The following is a 27351-nucleotide window of genomic DNA, read 5'->3' as shown; positions in this document are numbered from 1 at the left end:
TCAAAATCTGCTTATTTTATGTCAGGCATTCACACTGCCATGCCCTCCTGATGGAGGAGCTTCAGATGGTGCGGGATCGTCAAATGGCGGCTGCTTACGTGCAGATGTTGCAGCGGGCATTTCTCATGACTGATGGCCCTCGTCTGTGTGGTTGAGGTTTTGGTTAGCTCCGGTGTTCCACTGAATGAAAAAGCACTCCAGATCATGATGGCCCCCCCTCCACTGTGCCGGGTAGAAAACATCTCAGGTGGGATCTCCTTGTCATGCCAGTAACGTTGGAAGCTATCTGGACCGTCAAGGTTACATTTTATCTCATCAGAGAATAATTTTTCCACCTTTCAATGTCCCATGTTTGATGCTCCCTGGCAAAGTCTAAACGGGCACTTTTGTGGCGTTGAAGGAGACGAGGTCTTTGAATTCCTTTTTTGTTTTTGAAAGCCTTTTCCCGCAGATGGCGTCTGATGGTTATTGCACTGCAGTCGGCACCAGTAAGGACCTTCATGTGGGTGGAAGACCGCCCTGTGTCTGGATGGACAGCCAATGGGATCCTCCGGCTCAGCGCAGGTGTGATGTTTTTGGGTCTACCACTTGACTTTTTTGTTCCATAATGCTCAGGATCTTTCCAAAACTTAGAATGACTGATTTCCTGCTCCCAACCTCAGCAGCCATGGCACGCTGCGAGAGGCCTTGCTTATGCAGCTCCACAATCCCACCACGTTGAAAAAGACAAAGCTTCTTAGCTTTACAATCAGGAGGGCATGACAGTGGGAATGATGACACTACATCAACATTTGGAGCACATTTGGGCTTTTATAGCCTATGTTCTTAAACTTTTGATCAGCTGATAAACAGCCTATTTCAGTTTATTTGTTGTTTTCAATAAATTACTTTTCCAAAATGCTTTTCGTCTCACTCCCCCTTCTTGCGTTTGCATATTGCAGCTCTACTTAAAACCTCATTAAGATCCAAATGTGCAAAATGATAATTCTAGACATTTTTCAACTGGTCTTAAGATTTTGATCAGGAGTGTACTGTATATACGTGCATATGTGTAAACGTGCAATTGTCACTGAGAACGTATGAAAGGAGGGGGACTGCCTCTCACCACCCAGCAAGCTCCGCCCCACACAGCCAGGCCAAGCCCCCACTAACAGAGAGCCACCAACCCCACGGGGTCAGGCAAAACTAAGGCCGGCCCCCCAAGAGCCCAAGGCACAATGGGGTAGGGGAGCCTTGGGAAACAACAAAGAATGGGCAGTACTGTGGATTTGGAGTAGTTGAGAAGGTGCTAACACTGTTGATGAGTGAGATACATTTGTGAGATGAAAAGTGTGAATTTAGGAAGAGTAATACATCATCAGCATTATCTTAGGATGAACATTTGTTGTGTGGATGCCTTTAATATTTACATGATGTCCAAATGTGGCTTCAATGAAGTTAGCAAATAGTGAGGGAGAGAGTGGACAACCTTGCCTAGTTCCTCTTTGCCAAGTATTGTCTGAAGAGATCTGATTGTTGGTCCAAACAGAGGCCTTGGGGGTGCTACACAGTATTTTGATCCATGCTCTAAATCAGGAGGGGCCATTACGTCGATGGCGAGCTACCGGTAGATCGCCAAGGTAGTTTGGGTAGATCGCGTGAACGTCACTTTGTAGTTGTCATATGACATCAGTCAGCTGACATTAAGCTCCCCTCCTGATTGGCGCTCGCTCCTCCGCAGCGTTTCAAGCTACACACGAAGATGCAACTTTCATCTTTATGATTGTGATGATGGATGAACTAACTCTGCTCTAAGATGTCTATATCTATAACTAAAGTTATCTGTTCACTTGTAGCAGCTAGCTATGTAGAAAAAAAGTGTATTGTTGACTGGCTTTGCTTGACATCATGAACTCTCCGACAGAAATCAGTGTTTTCTACACGTTGCCTTCTTAAACTATTATTTCATGATGACATTAAAAATGTGCCCATTGGTGAAACCTTTTCAATATGTTGCCTTGACTTGGGCTGCATTGTCTTTTGCATCATCATTTTACATTCTTGTATATGGCTAATGTTTGCTAGCAAATGCTAACTGGAACTGTGTGCCCTAATGAACATTATTTTTTTAGGACTTTTAATGATAAATGACGTTAAATATTACTTGATTCAGTCTGCCTGTCTGTGATGTCATCTCCATGCGCCAGCAGACAACAAAACGTAGCGTGGCGGATGGCAGAGGACGAGCCAGCAAGCGAGAAATAATTCAGCCACCATTGCGGTCCAGTGTGTGGAAACACTTTGGCTTTTGCAAAGAGGGAATGTTCTAAATAAGTCGTTGGCTGTTTGTAGGATATGTAAAGGTCAAGAAAACACCACGGCAACACCACAAATGTCTCCAACCACCTACTAAGGCGCCATGGGATCTCACATAACGCTGACCTCTTGCAGTAGCAATGATATTAATATTGTAGTATTTTTATGTTGAAAAACAAAAGCAGAAGTAGCAGGTAAACCTACTGTTGAAACGTTGGTTACACTGACTGTACTTTTATTGAATATTGAAAATAAGAGCAGAAAAGGTTAACCTCCTGTTATGTTCATTCAACCTCAAGTGTTGGCTGCACTTGATTCAAATAAAATGGGAACGCATTTGCCATTAATTGTTGTTCACTCGTTTGTTTAAACCCAGAATTAACTTATATCTGATTCCCTTACAAAGAAACAAGGGGAATGTAGGAAAGTTTACCTGCACTGTCCAGTATCCAGGTATTTATTTCACAGTCACACTGCTTGAATTTTTGGCAAAAAAGTTACTGAATTGATTTAAAATTACTGAATCATTTTGGGTCATATCCTGAATCGTATCAGCAGCAATGAATCATGATAGGAATTGAATCATTAAAATGAATTGTTCCACCCCCAGTGCGCGTGCATTAAAATGTCCCTACAATGCATAACCTTCTGCACGCTACACTCCTCCACACTCAAATGCATCAGTGGGGAGCTGTGTCATCATCTCTTTTGGCCTCTCGTGCAAAAAAAGGTAAAAGACATACAAATATGTTGTTGGCTCGGGTGCTCGGGTTTATAAAAATGTATAACTACGTCTTTGGTATTGAATGAGTTAAGTTGTAGTTCATATTAAGTAATAAGTAATTTCTCCAAATAACACATGCCCAGCCATTGGCTGGCCACCAGTCTAGGGTGTACCCCGCCTCTTGCCCCGAGTCAGCTGGGATAGGCTCCAGCATACCTGTGACCCTAGTGAGGATAAGCAGCATAGAAGATGGATGGATGGATTTCTGCAAATATTTAGTTCATACTTTAAACAAGGAGATGGCGGACATCTGTAACTTCAATCTGAGCAACATTTGTGGGTGTTTCTACAAAACGTTCATACGTTTATGGACTTTGAAGCCCCTTGTGCGTGTGGCAGTTCGTCCATACTTGACCCAATACTGTGCTAAACCGTGTTCGGGGTGGCAGGAGGGGATGTGGTGAGTTGTAAAAAAAAAACGAGTATGTAAAAAAAAAACGTGGAAGTAGTGGTAGCGGTAGTAGATCCTGCTGTAAATGAAGATGATGATGGCTGGGTTGGAAGTGTATCACAAGCGGATGAGACATTTTGATGAGCCTGCTGATGAGCGGGTATCGTGGAGACAGGAATCTGACAAATTCTGAGCCTGGTGCTGTCATAATATGCAAAATAGATGAGTACATTTACTTCCATCACAATCTTGAGGTCATACTGATGCTTTTTCTCATTTACAGTACACCTTTACCACTAACCATTTTCAAGCTACAACCTTTTCAACGAGTCATCAAAAATAGCAATCAAAAGCTATATAATAGCAGAGTATTGACGTGCCTTCGCTTGTCCTAGCGCTGTCTCATGCTGCTTTGCCTATGCTTGGATCTTCCTACTCGCCACTGTTGACTCTTTTTGACCATCTACCCTAATGCATCCATCCATCCATTTTCTATACCGCTTCTTCCTCATTAGGGTCGCGGGGCATGCTGGAGCCTATCCCAGCTGACTTCGGGCGACAGGCGGGGTATACCCTGGACTGGTCGCCAGCCAATCGCAGGGCACATATAAACAAACAACCATTCACACTCACAGTCATACCTATGGACAATTTAGAGTCGCCAATTAACCTCATCTGCATGTTTTTGGGAATGTGGGAGGAAGCCGGAGTGCCCGGAGAAAACCCACGCGCATACGGGGAGAACATGCAATACCTACCCTAATGCAATGCCGGTTATTGTTTTTACACTTTTGCATTGTACATTCTTGTGATTTCTCTGAAGCCCTGGCCAGCGCCTCCGCTTTGGGGCTCATTCACACACTGTCACATTAAATATGCTTCCAAACACTTGTACAATGTAAAGGGAGAACATTTCTCTATTTTCAAATACCTTTATAATCAGAAATTGTGTGGAACAAGCAGCATATGAACAATTTAACATAAATAAAGAAGGTGCTAGCTGGCCCAAAGTTACGTCAGCATCCTCTGATTGGCTGATCAGTGCAAAACTGTTTGACAAGCCAAGTTACGGCAACAACAGCTGACTGAGGAGATGAAATTGACACCTCTGGTGAGTAGATGTTTAACCCTAACCCAATTACAATGTATTTGCTCACTCCTTGTATTCCAAATGTACTGTTTGACTATTTTAAATACACAAGGCAGTATAACAATGTAGTACAATAGCAGTTCAGGTCTATAATCACTGTAAATCAATGATATAACCGTCATAATACACATAGAAGTGATGAAAGGGTTAATAGTTGACAGAAACATAGGTGGATGCTGAGTGACACGAAGAGTTAGTAGTAAGTAGACATAGTATTGTATGTACACAGTGGTTCCTTGTACTTTGTAGGCATCAACTGCTTGTACTGTTTCTTGAATTGGCTCATGTTAGTGTTTTGTTTGATTTCTTCACTTGATCCCTTCCATAACTTTATTCCACGTACTGATGACAGCATCTATTTCCTCACCGCTAGGTCTTGTTTAGTCGTGTAGTTTATGTTTAATCCTTTTTAAAGCCTGATTAAAGACTTTTTCTGCTCACTATTCACCTCTGCTCTGCATCCCATGGTGATGTATTCGACAGCAGGACATAACAGCAGGATAAAGACGGAAATCCTTTTCCAAACCAGGATTAAGAATGAGATCAAAATCAGGATTACCAAAGGACTGTGATGAAAATGAAGATAAGAATCAAGACTATTTCTGTCATATCATTTATGAAGGTGCCCTGTGATTGGCTGGTGACCAGTCCACGGTGTACCCCGCCTCTCGCCCACAGTAAGCGGGGATAGGCTCCAGCATACCTGCGACCCTAATGACAAGCAGATAAGCGGCATAGAAGATTGATGGATGGATGGGTTATTATGAAGATACAATTTGGGATCAAATTCATAATTGAGATTTAAATGATAATTGAGACCAGAATCAGGATTATGATTCAGATCACGAGGAGAACCCGGAACAGTGTTGAGACTGAGATCATAGTGAGAACCAGGATCAAGATCAGGGATCATGACCATGGTTGAAATCAGGAGTAGGATCTTACTTCTGAAGGGGATCAGGATTAAGCCCAAGATTACGATCACAACGGAGATCAGGATTCAACTTTTGAATGTCCAAAACTCATTAAGACCAGAAGCAGGACTATGATTCAAACCTGTATCAAGACAGACCGAGATCAGGGTCAGAATCAGGATAAAGACTGTGACCAGCATCTGGATGGAAATCATCATTAAGATTTCCTAATCTAACCCTAACCATAAGACCAATGTAGAGATCAAGCGCAGGATTGAGGTTAGAATTTCAAGAAAGTTTTAGGATGAAGATGAAAATATCAGAATCCAGGCTGGGTTCAGACTGAGACTGAGATACGGCTCAGGAGCAAATAATCCAACAAGCAGAGGTTGTTATTGTGTTATGAGTCTTTGTCACAGCAGTGTTCAGCATAACGGAATGTTCCTTCCGCAAGTGTGATTCCTGTAGTTTCCATGCTGTCAACTCTCAGACATACGAGTCCACTCAGGTCTTCTGTTAGCCCGGCCTCCGCTCACCCCGTGAGGAAGGTCAGCTCGCACAGCTCTCTTCCTTATTTGGAAACTTTCTCCATTCCATGCAGGTCATTCTAGCCTGACCGACCAATCTCGCACCGAGACACTGGGGAGTCTCACCCAATCCTGGACCTGGCATGTCCTTTTAAGGACTGCCCATCTCTCAACACTGAGAGCTAATGTGACATTTTTTGCTTTTTAAAAAAACTCTCATTCAGCTTTTAACTTGCTTCCTTTGCAACCTCTTTCCTTCCCAGGCCTCACTTTGTAACGTTACAGTGGCGAACCACATTCAATGTGCTGCGTTTGCTTTTCACAAAAACCACAGCAACACCTCAGTAAGCGAGCGGGCAAGCAGTTGTTAATACTTCATTAGGGACTTGATTACTTCCACCTCGTGAACACAAACACACTGCTGAGAGGGGAGCTATGAATCACGGCGAAGGTATTCCACCAATGCCGACAGCCACAGCTCCTTGCTCAGCAATAGAAGGAAAAGAGAAGGAAAGAAGACTACACCTCCAAGCTAGTGGATTTATAGCCTGTAGTCAGTCCCTTACAAACAGGCACACAACCATTCATGCCTACAGAATGTACACTTTGTGTATTCAGTCAACAGAAGCCATGTTTTTGGATTGTAGGAGGACGTGAGCACAAGGACAACATGCAAACAAAGTCAAGGCTCAAGCTGAGATTCCCACACACACACACCACTCTTCTATCTTGCAAAACCTCCATCTTGATCATGAAATCCATCCATACGTCATAAAAACACACACAACCCACTAGGCTGTAGGCCTTGAACACTGTTTTGCACCTTAAAAATGCACTGTTATCATGAATAAAAACAAGGAATAACAGATCATATATACAGATCATATAACCCTAACCCTCCCCTCAACTCCTTTATAAATGTATTGTTTGTACATATGATTGCAATTGTTTTGGAAGCTAAGATGAGGCTGATGCCAGCAGGTCTTTTGGGCTTAGAGCGCAGGCGCTGCCAAGCGTCTGGGTGCACTTAGTGAGCATGAATGAACCACCTTGACTCGCAAGCTCACAAAAGCTCAAATGCTCACTTTACAAGTTGTGTCTTCATGACATCACAAAGGAAAAGGCGCCTTCCTTCTCCTTCGCTGCACATCTTAAAGTGGAGCAACGATCAGCTACAGTCAGCTACAGACATGGGAGCTGTAATTTTGATGGTTTAGTTCTTCAGCCAATAGGCTAACCTAGCATGATGTTTAACATGTAATGTTAGCATGGCGCTCACATAGCTATGCCAGTGTTTCTAACGTTTGTGTGGCTTGCAGTGCCCTTATTTGGTGTTCCTGGGAGGAGTCACATTGCTTGCTGTCATTTGGTCAGACCTTCTTAAGCCTCGGCTTGTCACATATTGGACACCAGGCCATCTTGGGTGGGGGTTTGCTTTATTCCTGTGCTCAGTGTTGCTTCTTGCCTTCGTGCTGTTTGCATGCTTGTTTTTAACGCAAACCTGTTGCCCTTGCGTTTTGGTAGTATGGCGCTCCAACTGCGAGCATGGCTTTACCTTTACCTTTTGTCATCTGTGTTTTTTGTTCCCGACTTTGTTGTTGGTTTTTGGAATAAGCTTTTGTATTTTTGAAACTCCGTCTGTGCTTTGGGTTCCAGCTTTCAGCGTAGCTGCCGATGGTTCTGTCCCACTCTTTAATTCCACTCTTTGCTGCACGTTATATACATGATATCCTTCCTGCTTTTTACAGCTATCTAAACGTACTTCTTGGAGACACACACTGTGTCAGAGATACACAAGGCTCATTAGCATTAAAGCTACACACACACACACACACACACACACACACACACACACAAAAGGGTGTGTAGGGGTTACTAAAACCACTTTTAAACTGTCTCCAGCATAAAAGACAACACACGTCCAATAGACTATTTTGGCTCCTCTGAAACTTAATTGAACATCTGAAATTAGATTGCAAATGTACCCAAAGTTCTGGCAGCACGATCATGCTCCACCCAACCATCCATATGTTCACCCATTTTCTTCCACATTTCCATTCCATTCCATTTTCCTCCGCTTATCCGGGTCCGGATTGCGGGGGCAGCAGTCTCAGTAGGGAAGCCCAGACTTCCCGGTCCACGATCACCTCCTCCAGCTCCACCGGGAGGACACCAAGGCGTTCCCAGGCCAGCTGTGAGACATAATCCCTCCAGCGTGTCCTAGGTCTTCCCCGGGGCCTTCTCCCGGCTGGGCATGCCCGAAACACCTCACCAGGGAGGCGTCCGGGAGGCATCCGGACTAGATGCTCGAGCCACCTCAGCTGGCTCCTCTCGATGTGAAGGAGCAGCGGCTTTACTCTGAGCTCCTCCCGGATAACCGAGCTCCTCACCCTGTCTCTTAGGGTGAGTCCCGCCACCCTACGAAGAAAACTCATTTCAGCCGCTACTATCCGCGATCTCGTTCTTTCGGTCATGACCCAAAGCTCATGACCATAGGTGAGGGTGGGAACATAGATCAAACGGTAAATTGAGAGCTTTGCCTTCCGGCTCAGCTCTCTCTTCACCACGACGGTCCGGTATAGCGACCGCATTACTGCAGACGCTGCGCCGATCCGCCTATCGACCTCACGCTCCAACCTTCCCTCACTCGTGAACAAGACCCCGAGATACTTGAACTCCTCCACCTGGGGCAGGACCTCATTCCCAACCCGGAGGGAGCAATCCACCCTTTTCCGACTGAGAACCATGGCCTCGGATTTGGAGGTGCTGAGTCTCATCCCAGAAGCTTCACACTCAGATGCAAACCGTCCCAGTAAATGCTGCAGGTCACAGCCCGATGAGGCCATCAGGACCACATCGTCTGCAAATAGCAGAGATGAGATCCTAGTGCCCCCGAACTGGACTCCCTCGACACCTTGGCTACGCCTAGAAAATCTGTCCATGAAAATTATAAACAGAATCGGTGACAAAGGGCAGCCTTGGCGGAGGCCAACGTTCACCGGAAACAGGCTTGACTTACTACTGGCAATGCGAACCAGGCTCCTGCTCCGGTTGTACAAGGACTGAATGGCACGTAGTAGCGCGCCACCAATCCCATACTCCTGGAGCACCCCCCACAGGACACCGCGAGGGACACGGTCGAATGCCTTTTCCAGCACATGTAGACCGGTTGGGCAAACTCCCAAGTACTCTCCAGGACCCTTGCACATACATACATACATACATACATACATACATACATGACATGAACGTACTTCTTGGAGACACACACTGTGTCAGAGATACACACGGCTCATTAGCATTAAAGCTACACACACACACACACACACACATACACACACACAAAAGGGTGTGTTCTCAGTAGGGGTTACTAAAACCACTTTTAAACTGTCTCCAGCATAAAAGACAACACACGTCCAATAGACTATTTTGGCCCCTCTGAGACTTAATTGAACATCTGAAATTAGATTGCAAGTGTACCCAAAGTTCTGGCAGTACGACCATGCTCCACCCAACCATCCATATGTTCATCCATTTTCTTCCACATTTCCAGAGATATAATCCCTTCAGCATGTCCTAGGTGTGCCCCGGGGCCTCCCATACCCAGAACACCTTGACCATCATCTACAGCTCCACGCACACAAGCTTGTTTCCATCATCAACCAGAGAAGACAAAGCCATCTATCTACCTCCCACTGACAGCGTCACCATTAGGGTTGGCCAGTGTTTCAATGTGGACGATTCTGGTTCCGATTCCTTCTGTGTCCTAACGTTTCTCAGTTCTGACGCTTTTAAGAGGCAGGGTGATACAAGTTAGCATGGTTTAAATGAGGGTTCTAACCAGAGGTCTTTTGGGATGAAACTTTTCCATGAATTGTTTAATGATATCAACTTATTATCAACTTTACCATGAATTTCTTCCAGGGTTATTTTCAAGCAGCATAGAAATAAAGCATTCAACGTGTGTTGGTGGAAGCTAGTTTTATGACTGGAAGGCCGGAAGTGTGTTGTGTCAGTTGAGAAGGTCCCTTGACTGTTGCCAATAGAGATGTACTGCAAGTAGATAAACTTGCCTAGCTGTAGCCGTGTTTATTTAGCATCCTGAAACTCTGGCTTATATCGGCATGAGACACATCGCATTTATTGCTGGACTTCCCTGATTCTGACCGCTTGGAGGAAGTCCATCGAGCATCAAAGACGAGGTATTACAGCCAAAATTGTATTACATTTGTTTTTGTATTTTTGTTCTACTTGCTATGACATTGTTTGGTCATTAGGGGGTGTTTTGCATACACTGTTTGATGTTTGGGTATAAAGGGATGACAGTGATGTCGCTCCAGGGATGCTACCGGAAGAAAGCATACAGTCTTTGACTGTGGTGGCGGGAAAGATGTTGGCTGGATTCCATGGAATTTGACGTTTTGATGCACTGGACCTTGTAACGATGGACTTTGATGTAAGTATGTATGTATGCAAGTATGACTTTAACTCAAATATATGTCTGAGTGTTCATGATTGGTTTTACCGCTGGCAAATTAGCCACGCGTCAGACAGATCTTCTGGTAGCAAGCAGTGTGCCTGTTAGCGATACATGACAGGACGTTACACGAGGTACTGTGTTATTTCTACACCATGAACGTGTGAAGGTGAATAATGTTGGTGGTGCACCCTCCTTTTGCATGATGCCCACCGCTCTCTTTTATGACGTTAAGCCAAACTTTTTAGCTGCTGCTTCTCGGCTGGTGCTCGCCGGCTTCTTGGTCGTTGGTGTTCCTGGTTTTTCTTCCTGTTGGCGAAGTGAGCATAGAAACTAGGAATGGAAAAATAAAAACATTTCAACGACCCTAGGAGAATGGGAATTCCCACTGATGCTCGATGCCCAACCCTAGTCGCCAAACGTGATCCCTGCACAGATCAGTGAAAAGTGAAGGATGAGGAAAACAGCAAACTATGGATCCATCCATCCATAAAGTCACACCACAGATTGCCGACGCAGACACACACGGGTGGCAGCTGGCACATGTGATGCCACAGCAGCAATACTGTCAAGGCAGGCGGGGTGCCTGAATTCCCCACTTTTAACCCTTTCACAACACTATCATGTCCCCCAGACTAACCTGTCTATCGTGTGGCGAGCCTGTCCCCACCCCCTCAAAATGCAAACAATTGGCGGTGACGAGTACTCACAGCTTAGGTTTGGGCTTGGTAGGAAGCAGGGGGCCCTCTGTCCCAGGGGATGGAGACAAACTGCCAGGAGTGGGAGGTGAGATTTGGGACGGAAGTGGAGGAGGAAGCGGCAGAGGAGGAGGTGGGGGAGGCGTGATCTCTGCAGGTGGACTGGAAGGAGACGGTGGTCTCGCGGGTTGTCCGTTTGGCATGTAACTTTTCTGCTTGTGTTTTTCCTTGGAGGCCGGAGGTGATGCTGACATGGTGGGCCACGACTCTAAGTCTTTGACATGAAGAGGTTCAGTAGCAGGCTGAGGAAGCTTCTTGGGTGGCAGCTCCAGGAGACTGATCTCTAAGTCTCTAAGGGGAGGTGGTGGGAAGGCCGTCACATCATCAAACCCTGAGTTATCTCCAGGCACGCCGTTACTGGACGAGTCCTCCAATCCTGAGGGGGATAAACATGGAGGAAATTGTAAGATTTAGTCTGATTCCCCCTCCTGGAAGAAGATTAAAAGGCTTTGTATCATCTGATCTCAAGCAGTTCCTGTTTATGCAAGCCTCCCTTTGACTGTCGTGAGTGCTGCACAAAGCCGCTACAACTTTAGGTAGGCTACACCTGCACAATCTAAAAGGATTCAGTGGAAACATTCTTCACTCCAGTCCTGTTGGCACCAGTAGTTAGCATTACTAAGTGGTTGCTACCACAATCTGCAAGCTTTTTTCACCACAGCTCTATCTGCTGGATGTGCAGGGTCTCTGCTTACGGCACACTTAACACCAATACAAGTGGGCTTAAAAGATCTTCAGGGACCTTGTACATGAATTAGTATTGCTGGAAATGCGCATGCACAATCAGCCAAAAGGCCATTTTTCATTTGTTTTCAGATTGTTCAGCTAGAGAATGCAGCGACCATTTTCACTGGTGGAGGGGTCAGAAAAGGTGGTGCCTTCGAGAGAGGAGAGATTGCGTGAGGCAGGACCACAGATGGCGTTGGCATCAACAAGAAGAAGGGAGATGTCCTGAGGGGGAGCGTGATCAAGGAGGGACTGGAGCTCGTCATAGAAGGCGCCCTTCTCCTGGTCATCTGGATCCTCCCGTGGTGGTGGAGGAGGAAGCAGGCGGTGAGCGGAGGGCTGCCCACAAGCTCCCAGCTGATAAGAGAGTGTCAAGTTGACCGAGGAAAGGCAAGTGTGACCATGGTTGATGAAACTGCTGTGGAGATCCAGAAACATTCATCCGAGCAATGGGTGGAATCCTTTTGAAGAGCAGTCTGGTTTGAGTCTATATCGTCTATATCGGGTGTCGTGACTTCACCGGGCAGGGATTTTGGCCCTGTGCTGGCCATCATCACAAGGACATGAGGATATTCTTGATGCTCCTCCACTCGAGACCATCATACATTTCCTTGGACTTTGGAGCCAAAGTACAGGACTTGAAGAAGTTGAGCTGGACCACACTTACAGAGGACAGCTAAGTGGACAGCTTGTTGGTGACGCTTCCTTGTCGTGGGTTCCCAAGGACTGGTAATTCCCCACAGGGTAAGTGAAGTGCTCGACACGGTTGTTGATGGCCACCATTTTGAGACGGCTATAGCGTGGCTGTATGCCATCATCTTAGCAGGCCTGCAATGTTTAGCTGAGGTCAGAGACCTCATAAAAGAGCATAAACTGAATTGGCCATCAGATATTACGTCGGCTTTTTAATGTAACGGCGTTGTGCATTGCTTTGGTATTTTGGAGCTTCACTGCTGTTGTTGAATGTCTTCATGACAACCTATCATCATGCTAGCGTAATTTCTTTTTTATATATTGTGCTATAGCAAACAAGAAGTAATTCAGGTGTCCCTGCTTACACGGGTTCCAAATTAGGCTAATCAAATGGTTTGCTGCTTCTAAGAAAGAGAGTTTTTGGGTGGCTAAAAGACAGGAAAAAAATTACACTTAATGTATGTTAAAAAAAAAAAGGCAGAGAGTGTGCATGGCTAGAAACCATGTGAATACGAAGCCCTATCATAGAAAGAAAAAATAATAACAGTAGGAGGTCTTACTGCACTGTTCTCTGACAGTTGAAGGTCAAATCAGCCAGCTCATAAACCACAAGTGAGCCTGGTGATTTACCTACAACACAATGAGTCACTATTCAACCTGCCAGTCCTTGCTAGATGGGCATTACGTTACCCATCAACACATCTTATGTGACGCATGTTTGTTGACTCGCTGTTTGAAAGACCGCTGGACGGTTGTTACTTTGGTACTTGCGTTTAATGGCTTCTTTCTACCCCACTTCAGGTGTTGATTAGCCTCTTGTGTGTTCAATATCATATCACATGTATATCATACTGATTGGTTAACTATTCCATTACATCCGTCTGTGTAGGCTCTCAGTCGTACAGGAGTTGTCCATCGAGGAAAAGGCTTCTTGAGACGTCATCTGTACTTCTGTGTAGAAGGTGTCGGACGTTTCGCTCCTCATCCGAAGAGCTTCGTCAGCAAACTAATAAGTGCTGGTAGCTTAGGCCTTAAATACAGTAAGAGTGGGCGGAATTGGTGTGCCAACACCCTCCTCCTATTGGTTCGTTACACTAAGCCTGGGCGGAGCAGTGGTATAATCCTATCCTGTTATTCACACCTACGATAAAAGGGAAGTGTCGCTCCCTGAATTGGGTATGAACGACTCTGATACTGGCTTGTTAGCATCTATTGTTCTGGCTCGGCCCTGCCTTCACCTCATTTGCAAGACTAAGAGCTGTGGGTTTTGGTCTCAGTAACCTGCTGAACACAGGGTCCAAATTAAACCTCAAACCACCATTCCGATTCAATGATGGGTTCTGTTGTTTGACAAAAATAGCTTCCTTTACTCCTCTTTCAAACCATCTGTTTTCTTTGGCCAAAATCTTTACCTCGCTGTCCTGAAAAGAGTGATTGGTAGCTTTAAGGTGTAGATGTACTGCTGATTGAGGACCACTAGCATTGTCCCTGCGATGTTGATAAAGCCTTGCTCCTCCACTCGAGACCATCATAATCATCATCATAATCAAAAAACAAGAAATTCAGTCTTTCACAGATCACATCAATGCGGTGGACACCAATATCAAATTTACTCGCGAGGACACTAAAGAAAACCAACTAGCCTTCTTAGACTGCAAGGTAATTATAGGAAAGGACAGACAGCTACTTACAGAGGTCTTTAGAAAGGCCACACACACTGACCAATACCTGCTTTTTGAATCAAACCATCCACTACAACATAAACTAGGGGTTATTAGGACCCTCCAACATAGAGCGGAACAAATACCAACTAGTGCTGAGGGAAAGAAAAAGGAGACACAACATGTCCAGAGAGCGCTCTCAACCTGTGGGTACCCACGGTGGGCTTTTAACAAATGTCAAAAGAAGAGAGTAGGGAAAGAAACCCAAAAGCCCACAGAAGCAAAAAGGAGAGGAGTGGTAGTCCCTTATGTAGCGGGGGTCTCCGAAAAACTCCAGAGGATCTTATGGCAACACAAAATTCCTACCTATTTCAAACCAGTAAATACCCTGAGACAAAAATTAGTGCATCCTAAAGACAAGGCTCCAAACCAGAAACAGAGCAATGTGGTCTATTCCATCCACTGTAAAGATGAGGAATGCAAAGAGCACTACATTGGGGAAACTAAGCAAATGCTCCAAAAAAAGGCTTTATCAACACCGCAGGGACAATGCTAGTGGTCCTCAATCAGCAGTACATCTACACCTTAAAGCTACCAATCACTCTTTTCAGGACAGCGAGGTAAAGATTTTGGCCAAAGAAAACAGATGGTTTGAAAGAGGAGTAAAGGAAGCTATTTTTGTCAAACAACAGAACCCATCATTGAATCGGAATGGTGGTTTGAGGTTTAATTTGGACCCTGTGTTCAGCAGGTTACTGAGACCAAAACCCACAGCTCTTAGTCTTGCAAATGAGGTGAAGGCAGGGCCGAGCCAGAACAATAGATGCTAACAAGCCAGTATCAGAGTCGTTCATACCCAATTCAGGGAGCGACACTTCCCTTTTATCGTAGGTGTGAATAACAGGATAGGATTATACCACTGCTCCGCCCAGGCTTAGTGTAACGAACCAATAGGAGGAGGGTGTTGGCACACCAATTCCGCCCACTCTTACTGTATTTAAGGCCTAAGCTACCAGCACTTATTAGTTTGCTGACGAAGCTCTTCGGATGAGGAGCGAAACGTCCGACACCTTCTACACAGAAGTACAGATGACGTCTCAAGAAGCCTTTTCCTCGATATTCCATTACAGCTCTACTGAGTACTTTGGTTACCTGCTTTACTTAAAAGCAATGATTACTATTTACAGTACCAAGAAGGTGGCTTAGTGACCGCTGTTGTTGGTGTGTATTGCACTGCCCGTCTTTGTGTGTGTGCTTACCTGCTCAGTCTAAGGTGCGTTGGCCGTGACCAGTGTGGTTATTAACCTGGCTAATTGTTCCTTTGTTAGTCTAGCTTTAATGTTGCCTTACAGCTCAGTTGTCATGATATGATAGTCTTGTTACATGTGAGCAGTCACACACTGCACACTTCCACCATACACTCATTCATACCTGCTGCTGTTTTATTTGAAAATCAGCTTTGCAGCTTTTGCACAATCCTGCTAACGAACTGACTAACCAACTAAAAGTGATGTAGTTATGTAAATAACATTCATGGCAACCCCAATAGATTGTGTTAACATTCAATGTTAGACGTTCTGGTAGATGTTGTTCAACCAATCTTGCTCAAATGTGACACACAATTGCTTGATGCTCCCGTAAAGGCGGGTGCCTAATTTCACAGTGACTCAACTCAATACCCAAAAGTTACTGGGGGTGTTTTGTAGTGCACTGAAATGTAATACCAGCACCACCATGTGGTGTATTTGTCAGAGAAATAATAGCACAAGCAATACAGTATGGCTGCATGTTTTCACACATTTCCACGTGCAGTACTTCTGGGGTACCATATGTTCTTATACTTACACAAACAAATACAACTTCCTCACATGACTGTACTGTACATGAGAGGGGAAATATATCAGCGTCAGACAAACCTGCAGAGATGGTGAGCTGGGCTGCGCTCTGAACAGAGCCATACGAGTTCGAGGCGGCGCAGCAGAACAGACCTCCGTCTTCCGGAAAGGCCTCGGCAATCACCAGGGTGCAGATCTCCTCTGAATAAAAAAGTAATAACATATGACAGGGAAGGCTACTTGATCCCAAAATGTTCTGTTGCATTATAGAACATACAGCGTTCCATGGAATCCACACAGTCATCTTTTGTTCTACAAAGACAGGCTCTTTTAGGCCATCCAACCTGCGTTACATGGTCGACCACGCTGATGGAGACAGCTACTGCGTAACACGACTACTACACCAATTGTAAACACACTGGATTGGTGTCCAGCCAATGGCAGGGCACATATAGACAAACATTCACATTCATACCTATGGACAATTTAGAGTCTCCAATGAAGCTAACCTGCATGTTTTTGGAAAGTGGGAGGAAACCGGAGTACCCAGAAAACCCACACATGCACGGGGAGAACATGCAAACTCCACACAGAAAATTTAGCATGATTTAGCATGATTTTGTATGGAAAGTGAGAAAATTAGAAACCTTTTTAGGGTTAGTTGATAAAAACATTGATAAAAACATTTAAAAACACCTGAGCATGTCAACTATAAGTTAGCACTTTCATCTCGTGCCTTTTAGGAGTGCTTGTTTGTCACGCTTTTGGGTTCAGGATGGTAAATGGTTCATGGACGTGCATATCAATCAATACAATAAAATAATCAACTTTTTCTCAGGTTTCCTCGACATATTCTGATCAAACTAAACAGCACTTCTGGGTCTAGATGTATTTCTTGTCATCAAGGGTTGGTCTCCTGTTGTTCCAAATGATGTGGGAAATATTGAATTCTGGAGGAAAAAAACCTCTCATTTCTCTAAAGTACATTGTTTCTTTGTAGTCATGTCTTTTTTTGGCAGTAAATGTGGCCTCGAGGCAAAAGCAGTCAAGCTGCCTGACTGACTTGTTGAGTCCAAACGAGACACCCCAACTGGAATGTGGCGTTGACATGCAATTTGACACACAAAAGGACGCATTAGAAGGACAGGAGGACAGCAGCGTAGTCTGGTGACACGCAGACTGGTGAGTCAGCGGACAAGCCGGGATGCAAGGTGAGGTGAGTCATAGTCTGGGACAGCTAACATCTGAAAGTTCACGTGCGTGTGAGACATGTGCATGTTGTGATTCAGTGCCTGGTTACAACATCTGACGACACCAGGTCAAACAGGTAATCTGCCGCTTTTGTTGATGCAACCGTGACATTTCACGTTTACGAAAGAAGGTACGGGACATACCTTGCTCCGCTGCGGATCGAGGCTCTATTAAAAATGAGAGGTATGTTAGTTAAAAGGCTTGGTAGTAGATTTAAAGTCTACCATCGGAGAATATGCCTTACTTTTCTGGAGAATACGAAAATCCGGGGAGTCTAGGATCTCCTCACCTTGGCGGTACCACCTGACCTGCAGAGGTGGGCCTCCACGGACCCTGCACTCCAAGACCACCACTTGACCCTCAGATGCCTGGGCATCCTGCAACACCTGGAAAAGCACCCACAAAAACATATTACATAACTCTACAATTTCCATAAATTCACCTTTCATGAGTTGCACGGCAATAGAGTGACATTGGCACGACCTTGCTCCAAGGCCTATAACTATAAAACCAGGGAGACTGGACAAGCCAGACAACAGCACATGTTTATTGGCAGCAGCAAGCAACAGTCCAACTTCAACTACAACAAAATCAGGCTGCAAAGGAAGGCCAGCAACAGCATTTGAGTGCCTCTTCTCTCAAAAGTGGAGCACACGATCCAAGACGTGACAACGCAACACACACCACTGCTGACTGGACCACCACCTCCGTAGCAGGGCTCCACACCAACAGTACAATGTCCGACACTGTGAGTGATCTCCTCGCGCACGTGCGACCACATAAAAGGATGGGTCCCGTGTTGAGCTAACACGGGACGTCCCTTATTACCCTGAGAATGAAAAATAGTCTGAAATGTGGCGTCAATTGATGACAGCTTGTCAGTCTATCAATGTGATCGCTCACATTAGACTGGCATTGAAGATTGATACTTTATTATCTCCAAGAGAAATCCACAAGTTCCACAAGAACTATTCTACCATCGTTGTTTACACATTTTGCCCGTCTCTCTGGCAGCAGCTAGCTAGCCGGCTAGCTAGTTAGTCTCTGGTCCGCAGACTCCAAATGTGACTTTTTTATTGTCTGACATGTAATACTTGGGTCAGTACACTTCAGTAAGTATACTGTGTGCACAGTGTACTACCTGAAGCAGCAATGTTTACAGTCTGCATGACTGTCGCCCTCACTGGAGATGTGAATATTTGCACTGCTATGGGGGGCTCCTTGCTGCCATTATTTCAAGTTACTCCCTAACCCCCTAACCCTAACCCTAACCCTGCATTCCGCTGTACTCCTCAGTTTGAGCGCACTTACAGTATGTACTCAAAGGACTGTATGTAAGTATACAAGTGCACCAATCGAGATGCGACTGCAGTCTCTAGTGTGAGTAATCAGCATCTGGCTTGTAACTCCTAAAAAGCTACACCTGCGTCTACGGCTGATAAGATCCCATCTCAAATCCAGGTCCTGCAGGTCCATGCACAGGTCCTGTGCATGGCGCACAGGGGCCATCAGACATACCCAATGTGGACAAAAGTGTCGGGACAGTAAAACATACAGGAAGTGAAGGAGGAACCCCGGTTGACGACATGCCACAACGTGTGTGTGAGACGAGGCGTACGGATGACACAACACAGCACTGACTTGGCTGCAGGCGTCAGGCATGATCAAAGCTTTTGGAAAAACACCTTGTTAGGAACAGCTACACAATCTAACATGACCCACTGCATTTCTCACATTTAATACACGTGTTCACTTCATAGTTGGACTTACTTTAGTGACTACAGGTGGACCTGAAACATCGACGCTGCACAGCGATGACACTGGGCTCTGCATCTGGAGGATGACACACAAAAAAATGCATTTGGTGCTACTGGACCAACGTAATCTTATGTGGCGTTACCCGCTGCAGAGGCTGCGACAGCGCCTGGACCAGCGTGGAGCGATGAGGCGGGACCTCAGGCGTCTTGGGCGATGACGAGCGTATTGTCAGGGACATGGAAGTGCTTTTCTTCTGCAATCTAAAAGAATCCACGCAAACAGAAGAACACAACCCTTGACGTTCAGTGAAGCGTTGCAGTTTAAAGTCCCATTTGACACGACTTTTCAACAAGTTTACAAATGTGACTTTCAGAGTGAGGTTTCTAAGCCCTGCCTGGGACACACTGCTTTGAGTGTGCATAGCTTCAATGCTAATGAGCTGTGTTGTGTGTATACTAATTGTGTACTTTTCACACACTATGACTGCCCAGTAATGGTCCATATTTCACATACAGCCATCCCTGGTTTATAGCCGTTAATCGCTTCCAGACCCGACCACATTAAACATGAATTTCTGCAATATAGGATCCATCCATCCATCCATCCATCCATCCATCCATCCATCATCCATCCATCTTCATCCGCTTATCTGAGGTCAGGTGGTGGGGCAGCAGCCTAAGCAGGGAAGCCCAGACGTCCCTATCCCCAGCTACTTCGTCCAGCCCCTCCTGGCGGATCCCGAGGCATTCCCAGGCCAGTTGAGAGACATAGTCTCTCCAACGTGTCCTGGGTCTTCCCCGAGGCCTCCTACCTGTCAGACATGCCCCAAACACCTCCCCTGGGAGGTATCCTGACACCTCATCTGGCTCCTCTCATTGCAGACCAATATAGGATTCAATGTTAATAAATGGAATATTTTTGTAGTTAGAGCATATAGAAAACCTGTTTATGATTTTCTAAATACAATTTGTAACATTATTAGAGCCCTGTAGACATGAAATAACACCCCTACAGTCACCAGAACACTCCTATTCTTTGTTTACACCACATTGCACAGCTCTTATACTGCAGGGGCTCAAGAGGGCTGCTAGCTAGCAAGCTAACCAGTTAGACTCAAACTTATTTCATCTAAACTTAAGAAGTCAAAAACATACCACTTCCACATGGGATGGGAGGAGAACCCCGGTAAGCTAATGTGTCAATGTTTTGTGTCATTACTGCCGCCTAGTGACCACATTACAGTGTTCCCTCGCTACATCCCGGTTCACCTTTCGTGGATTTGCTGTTTTTTAAAGTAAATTTTCAATATTTTTTGAACAGCATATGAACAAGAATTGTGTTGTGCGTCCTTGTGGTGTATTAGAGCGATGTATGGGTGCTGTGTTGTTTGTGTGTTATTGTATTGACTACTGCTACCAGTAGAGGGTATTGTATACTCATGTTGAAGACGTGTGCAGCGCCACCTCTCTGTGTGTTTACATGCAGTAGGAGCACATTAGGAACCCACAGTAGACAATAGAACCACAACACTCCTTATTGGCTAAGAGAGAACCTGCCCATTGTGTTCTTCGTCCTCATTGGCTGTAGACCATTGTCAATCAATTTTCTTTGTGCTGTAGCTAGCAAACTAGCTAACTGTGTGAGCTGCTTGCTAACGGCCAATAAAAAATAGAAGAAGAAGAAGAAGAAGCTAAACCAACTAAATGAATCTTCGGTTCAAGGAGTAGAACGAGGAGGAGGACGACAGTAGGAGGAATGTTTTAACAAGGATTCAAAAGTGCTCCAGTGCAGGCGAACGGCGCCAGGACGAAACACGGTCAGAGCAGTGAATATGCTGAGTCACTTAATAACTTATTGTGTCCAATCTAGTTGGTTGAAAGTGAGAAAGTCTTGTTGCCTGTCAGATAAAAGTGTATAAAGTGCAAGTGAGGGGTTTACAGCCTTAAAACATATGATTATTGTAAACAAATCAAGTTGGCTACTTGGCAAATTTCACTTATTTTGGGAACCTATCCCCTGTGATAAACGAGGGAACCCTGTACTTCATATCACTTGTATTTCCATATGTTGTGACTAATAATAGACCATTATTCATTCATTCACTTCTAAAAAAATGCATAATATCACGAGGGGCGACTGTACAACGTAGTAACCTTAGGAGTAGGACAGGAGGAATGTGGTGCTTCAGTGTTAGCATTAGCTTTTAGCATCACACTAGGCCAGCATATTTGCATAGCCATGTCTGTACCTCACTGACGGCTGCTTGGCAGTAGAGTGACTGATTTGGCCAAAAACACTTGCCATAACGGCAATCTTTACTGAAATTGACACGTTTACTAGAACAGTACAAAATACCAGAATGAAAGGTTTCCATACTTAAAGAATAACATAAGAAAAAAGGGCTTGAGGTTACTTTCATACATTACAATGTTGTCTGTTCGAAAGGCTCCTCCTTTGAGGACTTACGTAAGCACTAGCTAATTGCGAATTTCCTCTTTTTGAACGTGTTGGCTCACAGTGTAGTTGCTCTGGGTGGTTGTGTATTATTCTCTTCTTGACTCTGTGATTAATCCACTTGCTAATTTCATGCTCTAGCTGCTTGGTCTCGTCTGTAAGGCAGTTCCAGCTAGACGTCTGTTAGTGTATACTAAGCACTTATTCTTTTGTTTTTGCTACTTTATGTTCCAGCTAGCTTAGTGGTTAGTATGGCTAATCTTGTTAGGTTCTGTTGTGGTACCTTACATCGGTGACTCTTTTTCCTTTTTTGTTCCCCTGAGAGTCTGTGACTTCCTAAGAGGGCGGTGCCACGAGGCGCACCTGTAGCCACTTGGCCATTAGGGGCATTTAGCCATCTGGCTGCAGGCGGAGGACGTGAGATCGTACTGCCTTACCCGCATGCTACTAGAGAAAAATCATTTTGTTCCTATGTAGTCGGTTGTTCTAGTTCCTAGCTATGCATTTTTGGTTTAACGAATGCCCCCGCAGTATTTCCAAATCTTATTAATGATGTGTTGAGACATGCTTCACCAGTTTTGTTTTGTCTACTTAGACGATATATAGATTTTTTTCCCGTTCCTACAGGAACATGTGCAACACATGAGGTGTGTTCTTCAACGTCTACTTAAGAATCGGCTATTTGTGGAAGCTGAAAAATGTGAATTTCACGCTTCTCCTGTTTCATTCTTGGGCTACATTGTGGAGAAGGACAAATTAAGAGCTGATCCCACTAGAATCCAGGCGGTGGTCGATTGGCCCACTCCAACATCAAAGAAGCACTTTCAGAGGTTCCTGGGATTTGCAAACTTCTACAGTAGGTTCATTCGTAATTATAGCAGCAAGGCCGTACCTCTGACAAGGCTCCCATCCTCGAAGGTTCCGTTTGTGTGGTCCTAGGAAGCCAATTTTGCCTTTTCTACAACCAAAAGTGCATTTACTACTGCGCCTGTTCTCTCACCCTGATCCATCCTTAAAATTTTTCTTAGAGGTCAATGTGTCGGATACTGGAGTGGGAGCGGTCCTACCCCAGCGTTCCCTGGTCAAACAAATGCTCCACCCATGTGCATTCTTCTCGCATCGCCTCACCTCGGCAGAGGGTAATTATGACGTGGGAAACAGGGAGCTGCTGGCCATCGTTCTTGCGCTGAGGGAGTGGAGGCATTGGCTGGAGGGCGCGGCCATGCCGTTCGTAGTAGTTACCGACCACAAAAACCTGGCATATATCAAGTCACTGCTAAGCTATTCTTAACACACTTTCATTTTTCAAATCACCTACAGACCTGGCTCCCGCAACTAGAAGCCCGATGCTTTATCCAGAGTCTTCGGACCCACTGAACTAGACAAAACCCTGGAAATCAAAGTACCTGTAGCCACGCTGTTGGGAGCGCTGTTGGGAGAGAAGGGTGACTGAAGCGAGCCGAATCACCAGAAGGCTGACCCGGAGGGCAAACTCTTCGTTCCAGCAGACCTGAGGGGCCACTCCTCAAAATTAGGCATCATTTCTCATCTCAAGTGTGGAAATCCTTTTGCAAGGCCTTGGGGGCAAAGGCTAGCTTATCTTCTGGGTACCATCCGCAGTCCAACGGCCAGATAGAACGGGCCAATCGGGACCTTGAGGCCGCCCTTCGCTGCATCTGTCACCAGCACCCTTCTTCCTGGTCCTCCCACCTCCCTTGGGTGGAGTTCGTCCATAACTCCCCGGAGAGCACGGCTACAGGTATGTCCCCTTTTAAGACTGTATTGGGTTACCAACCTCCATTGTTCCCGTCACAGGAGTCCGAGGTGTCTGTGCCGTCAGTTCATCACCACCTTCGTCGGGCACATCGGATATGACCCGGGCTGCACTCTCCAGGACAGCCGAGCGGAACCGCCAGCTTGCTGACCGCCGGACTATCAGCCTGGTCAGGAAGTATGGCTATCTTCAAAGGACTTACCATTGGCGGGGACTTGCAGGAAGCTGGCTTCAAGATTTGTGGGGCCATTCGTCATCAAGTCTGTTGTGAATCCAGCCTCTGTCAAGCTCAAGTTGCCTCCCTCGCTTCAAGACTCACCGGGTGTTCTACGTTTCTCACCTGAAGCCTGTCTCCATCAGCACCGTGTCCGAGGTGAGCCTCCGCCTCTACCGCGCATGATCGATGGTCAGCCAGCATACACGGTGAAGACTATTCTCGACTCGAGAACAAGGGTTGCGTGACAAATTCCTTGTTATTAAACATTTTCAAACCACTTTGCCAAAGGTATTGTTTTTCCCAGTGTTACCTTCAATCACCTTTGATTATTTTTTTATATTGGGGCCTGTGTGCCTCTAAGGACCCTTTAAGGGCAGAGTTTCATAGAAGCAGAAGCAGACCCTGTCAGCTGCTCATTTAATCTGGTTTAGGGGCTGAAGGTTGACTGGGTAATGAGGTAACCCGCTATCACGATTAAGAAACACCCACTGAGGCATGCTTCCGGATCTTGACTTTGACGATGCTCTTTCTCCGTCTGAGTCTGATGATGAAGCTCCTGCAGTGAGACGATAATAGGACAGCTATGTTATACACACACAAACACACACACACACACACACACACAGAGTGTAACCAAATGATGTTACGCAACGCTGACCTTCGATGTAAACTTCAGCGGAGGTGTTGTCCGCACCGAGGCTGTTGGAGGCCACGCAGGTGTAACGTCCGGTGTCGTCCTCGAAGGCTTCGGCAATCACCAGAGTGTGCAGGTCATCGTCCCTCCAGATCTGGATGTCGGGGGAGTCGTGCAGCTCGCGTCCTTCGCAGAACCACCTTGATGAAGACAAAGCAGAGTAGCCAAAAAAAACGAAGGCAGCGTAGCTATTATATAGTAACTTCATTAAATACGTCCTTACAAAATAAAAATTCAAATGTATTGATTTAAATTAAACTACTATGTTGAGAACTTTGTTATGAGTTGTATTAGCTTCATCATGCAGTTCATTGCATGAAATCTGTGCTCAGCATATGCCGATAAATGCCTTTCAACGCAGATCACCTGTGGCTAGTACTATTGCAGCCCGCAGCCATCCACGCCTGCAGTGTCGTCTTGGGCATCATGCTCCTCCCACTTTCCTTCACACTGCACAGGCGTGCCAAAACAAACACAATCATGTCTGCCGTGTGGAACTTAACTACCAACACATGCATGTACTGTACATGTGGGGGTAGCATGTGAAAAAGCTTGACTCAATACGGCATTTGAAGAACAAATACTGGATGGCGTATGGTGAGTGTGAGGCTCACGGTGTGATCATCAGTCAAACGGCAGCTAACGCATGTGGACACTCGCCCATATGTGCGTGACAGTCAGAAGGCTAAGCTAATAACCTGAAAAATGATTGAATTCGGTCAGACGAAATGAGCAGCCTTTCCCAGCAGTGGAAGACATCAGCTTCTCACAACGTCTCAGGCTACTAGCCAAAGCTAACCATACATATTGGAGCTTTCTGTTTTTGATGCTAGGTGTAGCGTTCCTTTCTATGTTGCTATGTGAAATCAAAGTTCCCAAAGTACTCCAAGTATTCCATGTTATGATGAATGTACCTGCTACTACATGTTCACAAATAGATGGAAAATAGATAGAATAGACTAATGAATAGTCCCATTCATTAGCTGCCTCTTTCGACCTGTTTTTCTATCTTTAGAAGGCACAGAAAAGCGAAAGACGTGTGTGTCATGAGGATTGTGGATGATGGGCTAAATTCCCCCCAAAAAGTGTTCAGCATTGGAGCAGCTACAAGCAAGCCTGAGAAAACATGACAAAGCTTCCACAGCATGAGAAAGTGTCCCAGTTGTATGATACGTGTAGGAATGCCAGCACAGTGAAACAGCACAGGCCCTTTAATCGCCAGCCGCAGGGTCAGAGGTCACAAGAAAATTACGGACAGTAGACAGCTGCAGGTGACGAGCTCAAAAGCGACGGTCAGATGGTATTTTTGAGGGGTGGAGGGTGGGTCAGTCTGGACCCAGTGGTCTTTCATAAGGTTTCATTATAGTTTTAAAAAGTAAATGCAAAATTTGCATTGAAATTCAAGACAATGTCATGACATGACGTTACATTGCGTGTAATGTCATGTCATGACATGACATTACATTGCGTGTAACGTCATGTCATGACATGACGTTTTATTACATGACGTTACATTGCGTGTAATGTCATGTCATGACGTTACATAGCGTGTAATGTCATGTCATGACATGACGTTACATTGCGTGTAATGTCATGTCATTCACTCCTTTTGGATAAAGAATAATGATATGCAACCCAGCTAAGAATGACTGAGGGTGAGACAACAAGGTTTCTAGTGACAGACATGTGCAGCAGCTGGTGCGCGCACACACACACACACACATGAATTGACAAAAAAAAAACTTTATTTAAAGTGGTTGTCAATTATTTTCTGTCATGCCCCGAGCAGGGGACAGTAATGTTTTCGATTTGAAATGTTATTGATAAAGTGATCATATGTATTTCTTCATCTGCACTCTCCAGACTCAAAGCCCAAACCAGCAAAATGCAACAAAATGGAGAGCAGTGAAGCAGAGAGCCAAAGTGCACGCTGAGTACCACACAGTCATGCATGTTCGCAGGTCTGCACTAATATTCAAAGTACTCCCTGCCTGTCATGCCCCCCAGGGTGCCCTGCCCCGCTATTTGAAAAACACTGATTTAAAGGAAGATGGCAAATGTTTCCATTTAAACCTGGCACATGGAAAAAGAAAAAATGCCACTTTTTTGTGATGGGATGGGATAGGAGCCTTTTTCAAGCCACATGCCAGTAAAACATTTGAAATGTGCCATACCTCAGCTGTGCTGCTGCTCCCACTTCGTCACAAGGCTGTGCTGTACTACGATCCTCTCAACCTCAGCTTGACACACACACACACCAAGCACTGACACGTGCACACCAGAGTTCACGCAACGCTTGCACTGAGCACAGGCTGGGGAGGCCAGGGCAGACCCGAGTCGCCAAATTTCACACAAGATGGATGTATTGGCGTAGATAAAGTTGAACATTTTCCATAAGATGGTGTTTTAACTTTTTCAAATAAGCGTCAGAGGTGCCACAATAGTGTGCTTTTTGTTAGGGTGGCGAACGGCAGGACACTCGGCCCGGCAATACTTCAGTCATACTGGAAATGTACTCAGACCTGCCTGATCATTTCCACACACATTCCGAGTATGCCTCCTCCGTCCTTCAGCAAAATACTATCAAAACCAAAGACACAAATTCCAAAACAGGACACAATGCTGGTTAGGTTTTGGAATACCAACAATATGTCGGAGAAAAATGTGCCCCCTAAAGTCACTAGAAGAACTCGGGAATTTGAACCGACGTTGTGCAAGACATCCCCGGATTTTGGAGGCTTTAACGACGACAAGCATCAGAGGATCAATGCCACACTTAGTGGCGACACTAATTCCAAAACACAGCAGCTAGAGCGCTCTCATGCCAGTCACTCTCACGACAAACAAAGAAAAACAGGACATTTTCATCACTTTCTTAAAAAAAACATGACAGGACACCAAAACAGGACATGTCCAGGAAAAACACAACGTCTGGTCTGGTCACAACGTCCTATTTTAGTAAGCCCTACTGCGTGTGTGTGTGTGTGTGTGT

At 45.3% G+C, this 27351-nt stretch overlaps 1 protein-coding gene across 6 annotated transcripts in view; it reads right to left on the bottom strand.

The window, feature by feature from the left end:
• palld (palladin, cytoskeletal associated protein) overlaps positions 1 to 27351 on the bottom strand; it is an 88507-nt gene that overhangs the window by 38924 nt on the left and 22232 nt on the right. For 5 of the 6 annotated variants that reach the window (XM_054789227.1, XM_054789228.1, XM_054789231.1 and 2 more), the window contains 8 exons: positions 24324 to 24499; positions 24155 to 24221; positions 19363 to 19480; positions 19233 to 19295; positions 17707 to 17848; positions 17606 to 17629; positions 16293 to 16412; positions 11249 to 11672 (listed from right to left, as the gene is read on the bottom strand). In XM_054789227.1, coding sequence (XP_054645202.1) covers positions 11249 to 11672; positions 16293 to 16412; positions 17606 to 17629; positions 17707 to 17848; positions 19233 to 19295; positions 19363 to 19480; positions 24155 to 24221; positions 24324 to 24499 — 1134 coding nt within the window. Of the gene's footprint in view, positions 1 to 11248; positions 11673 to 16292; positions 16413 to 17605; positions 17630 to 17706; positions 17849 to 19232; positions 19296 to 19362; positions 19481 to 24154; positions 24222 to 24323; positions 24500 to 26533; positions 26555 to 27351 lie in introns of those variants that run through there. The other variant, XM_054789233.1, reaches the window with a different exon arrangement.

The sequence above is a fragment of the Dunckerocampus dactyliophorus genome, chromosome 10, assembly GCF_027744805.1.
Source record: "Dunckerocampus dactyliophorus isolate RoL2022-P2 chromosome 10, RoL_Ddac_1.1, whole genome shotgun sequence".
Lineage (NCBI taxonomy): Eukaryota > Metazoa > Chordata > Actinopteri > Syngnathiformes > Syngnathidae > Dunckerocampus > Dunckerocampus dactyliophorus.
This window is presented reverse-complemented; position numbering and strand designations above follow the sequence as displayed.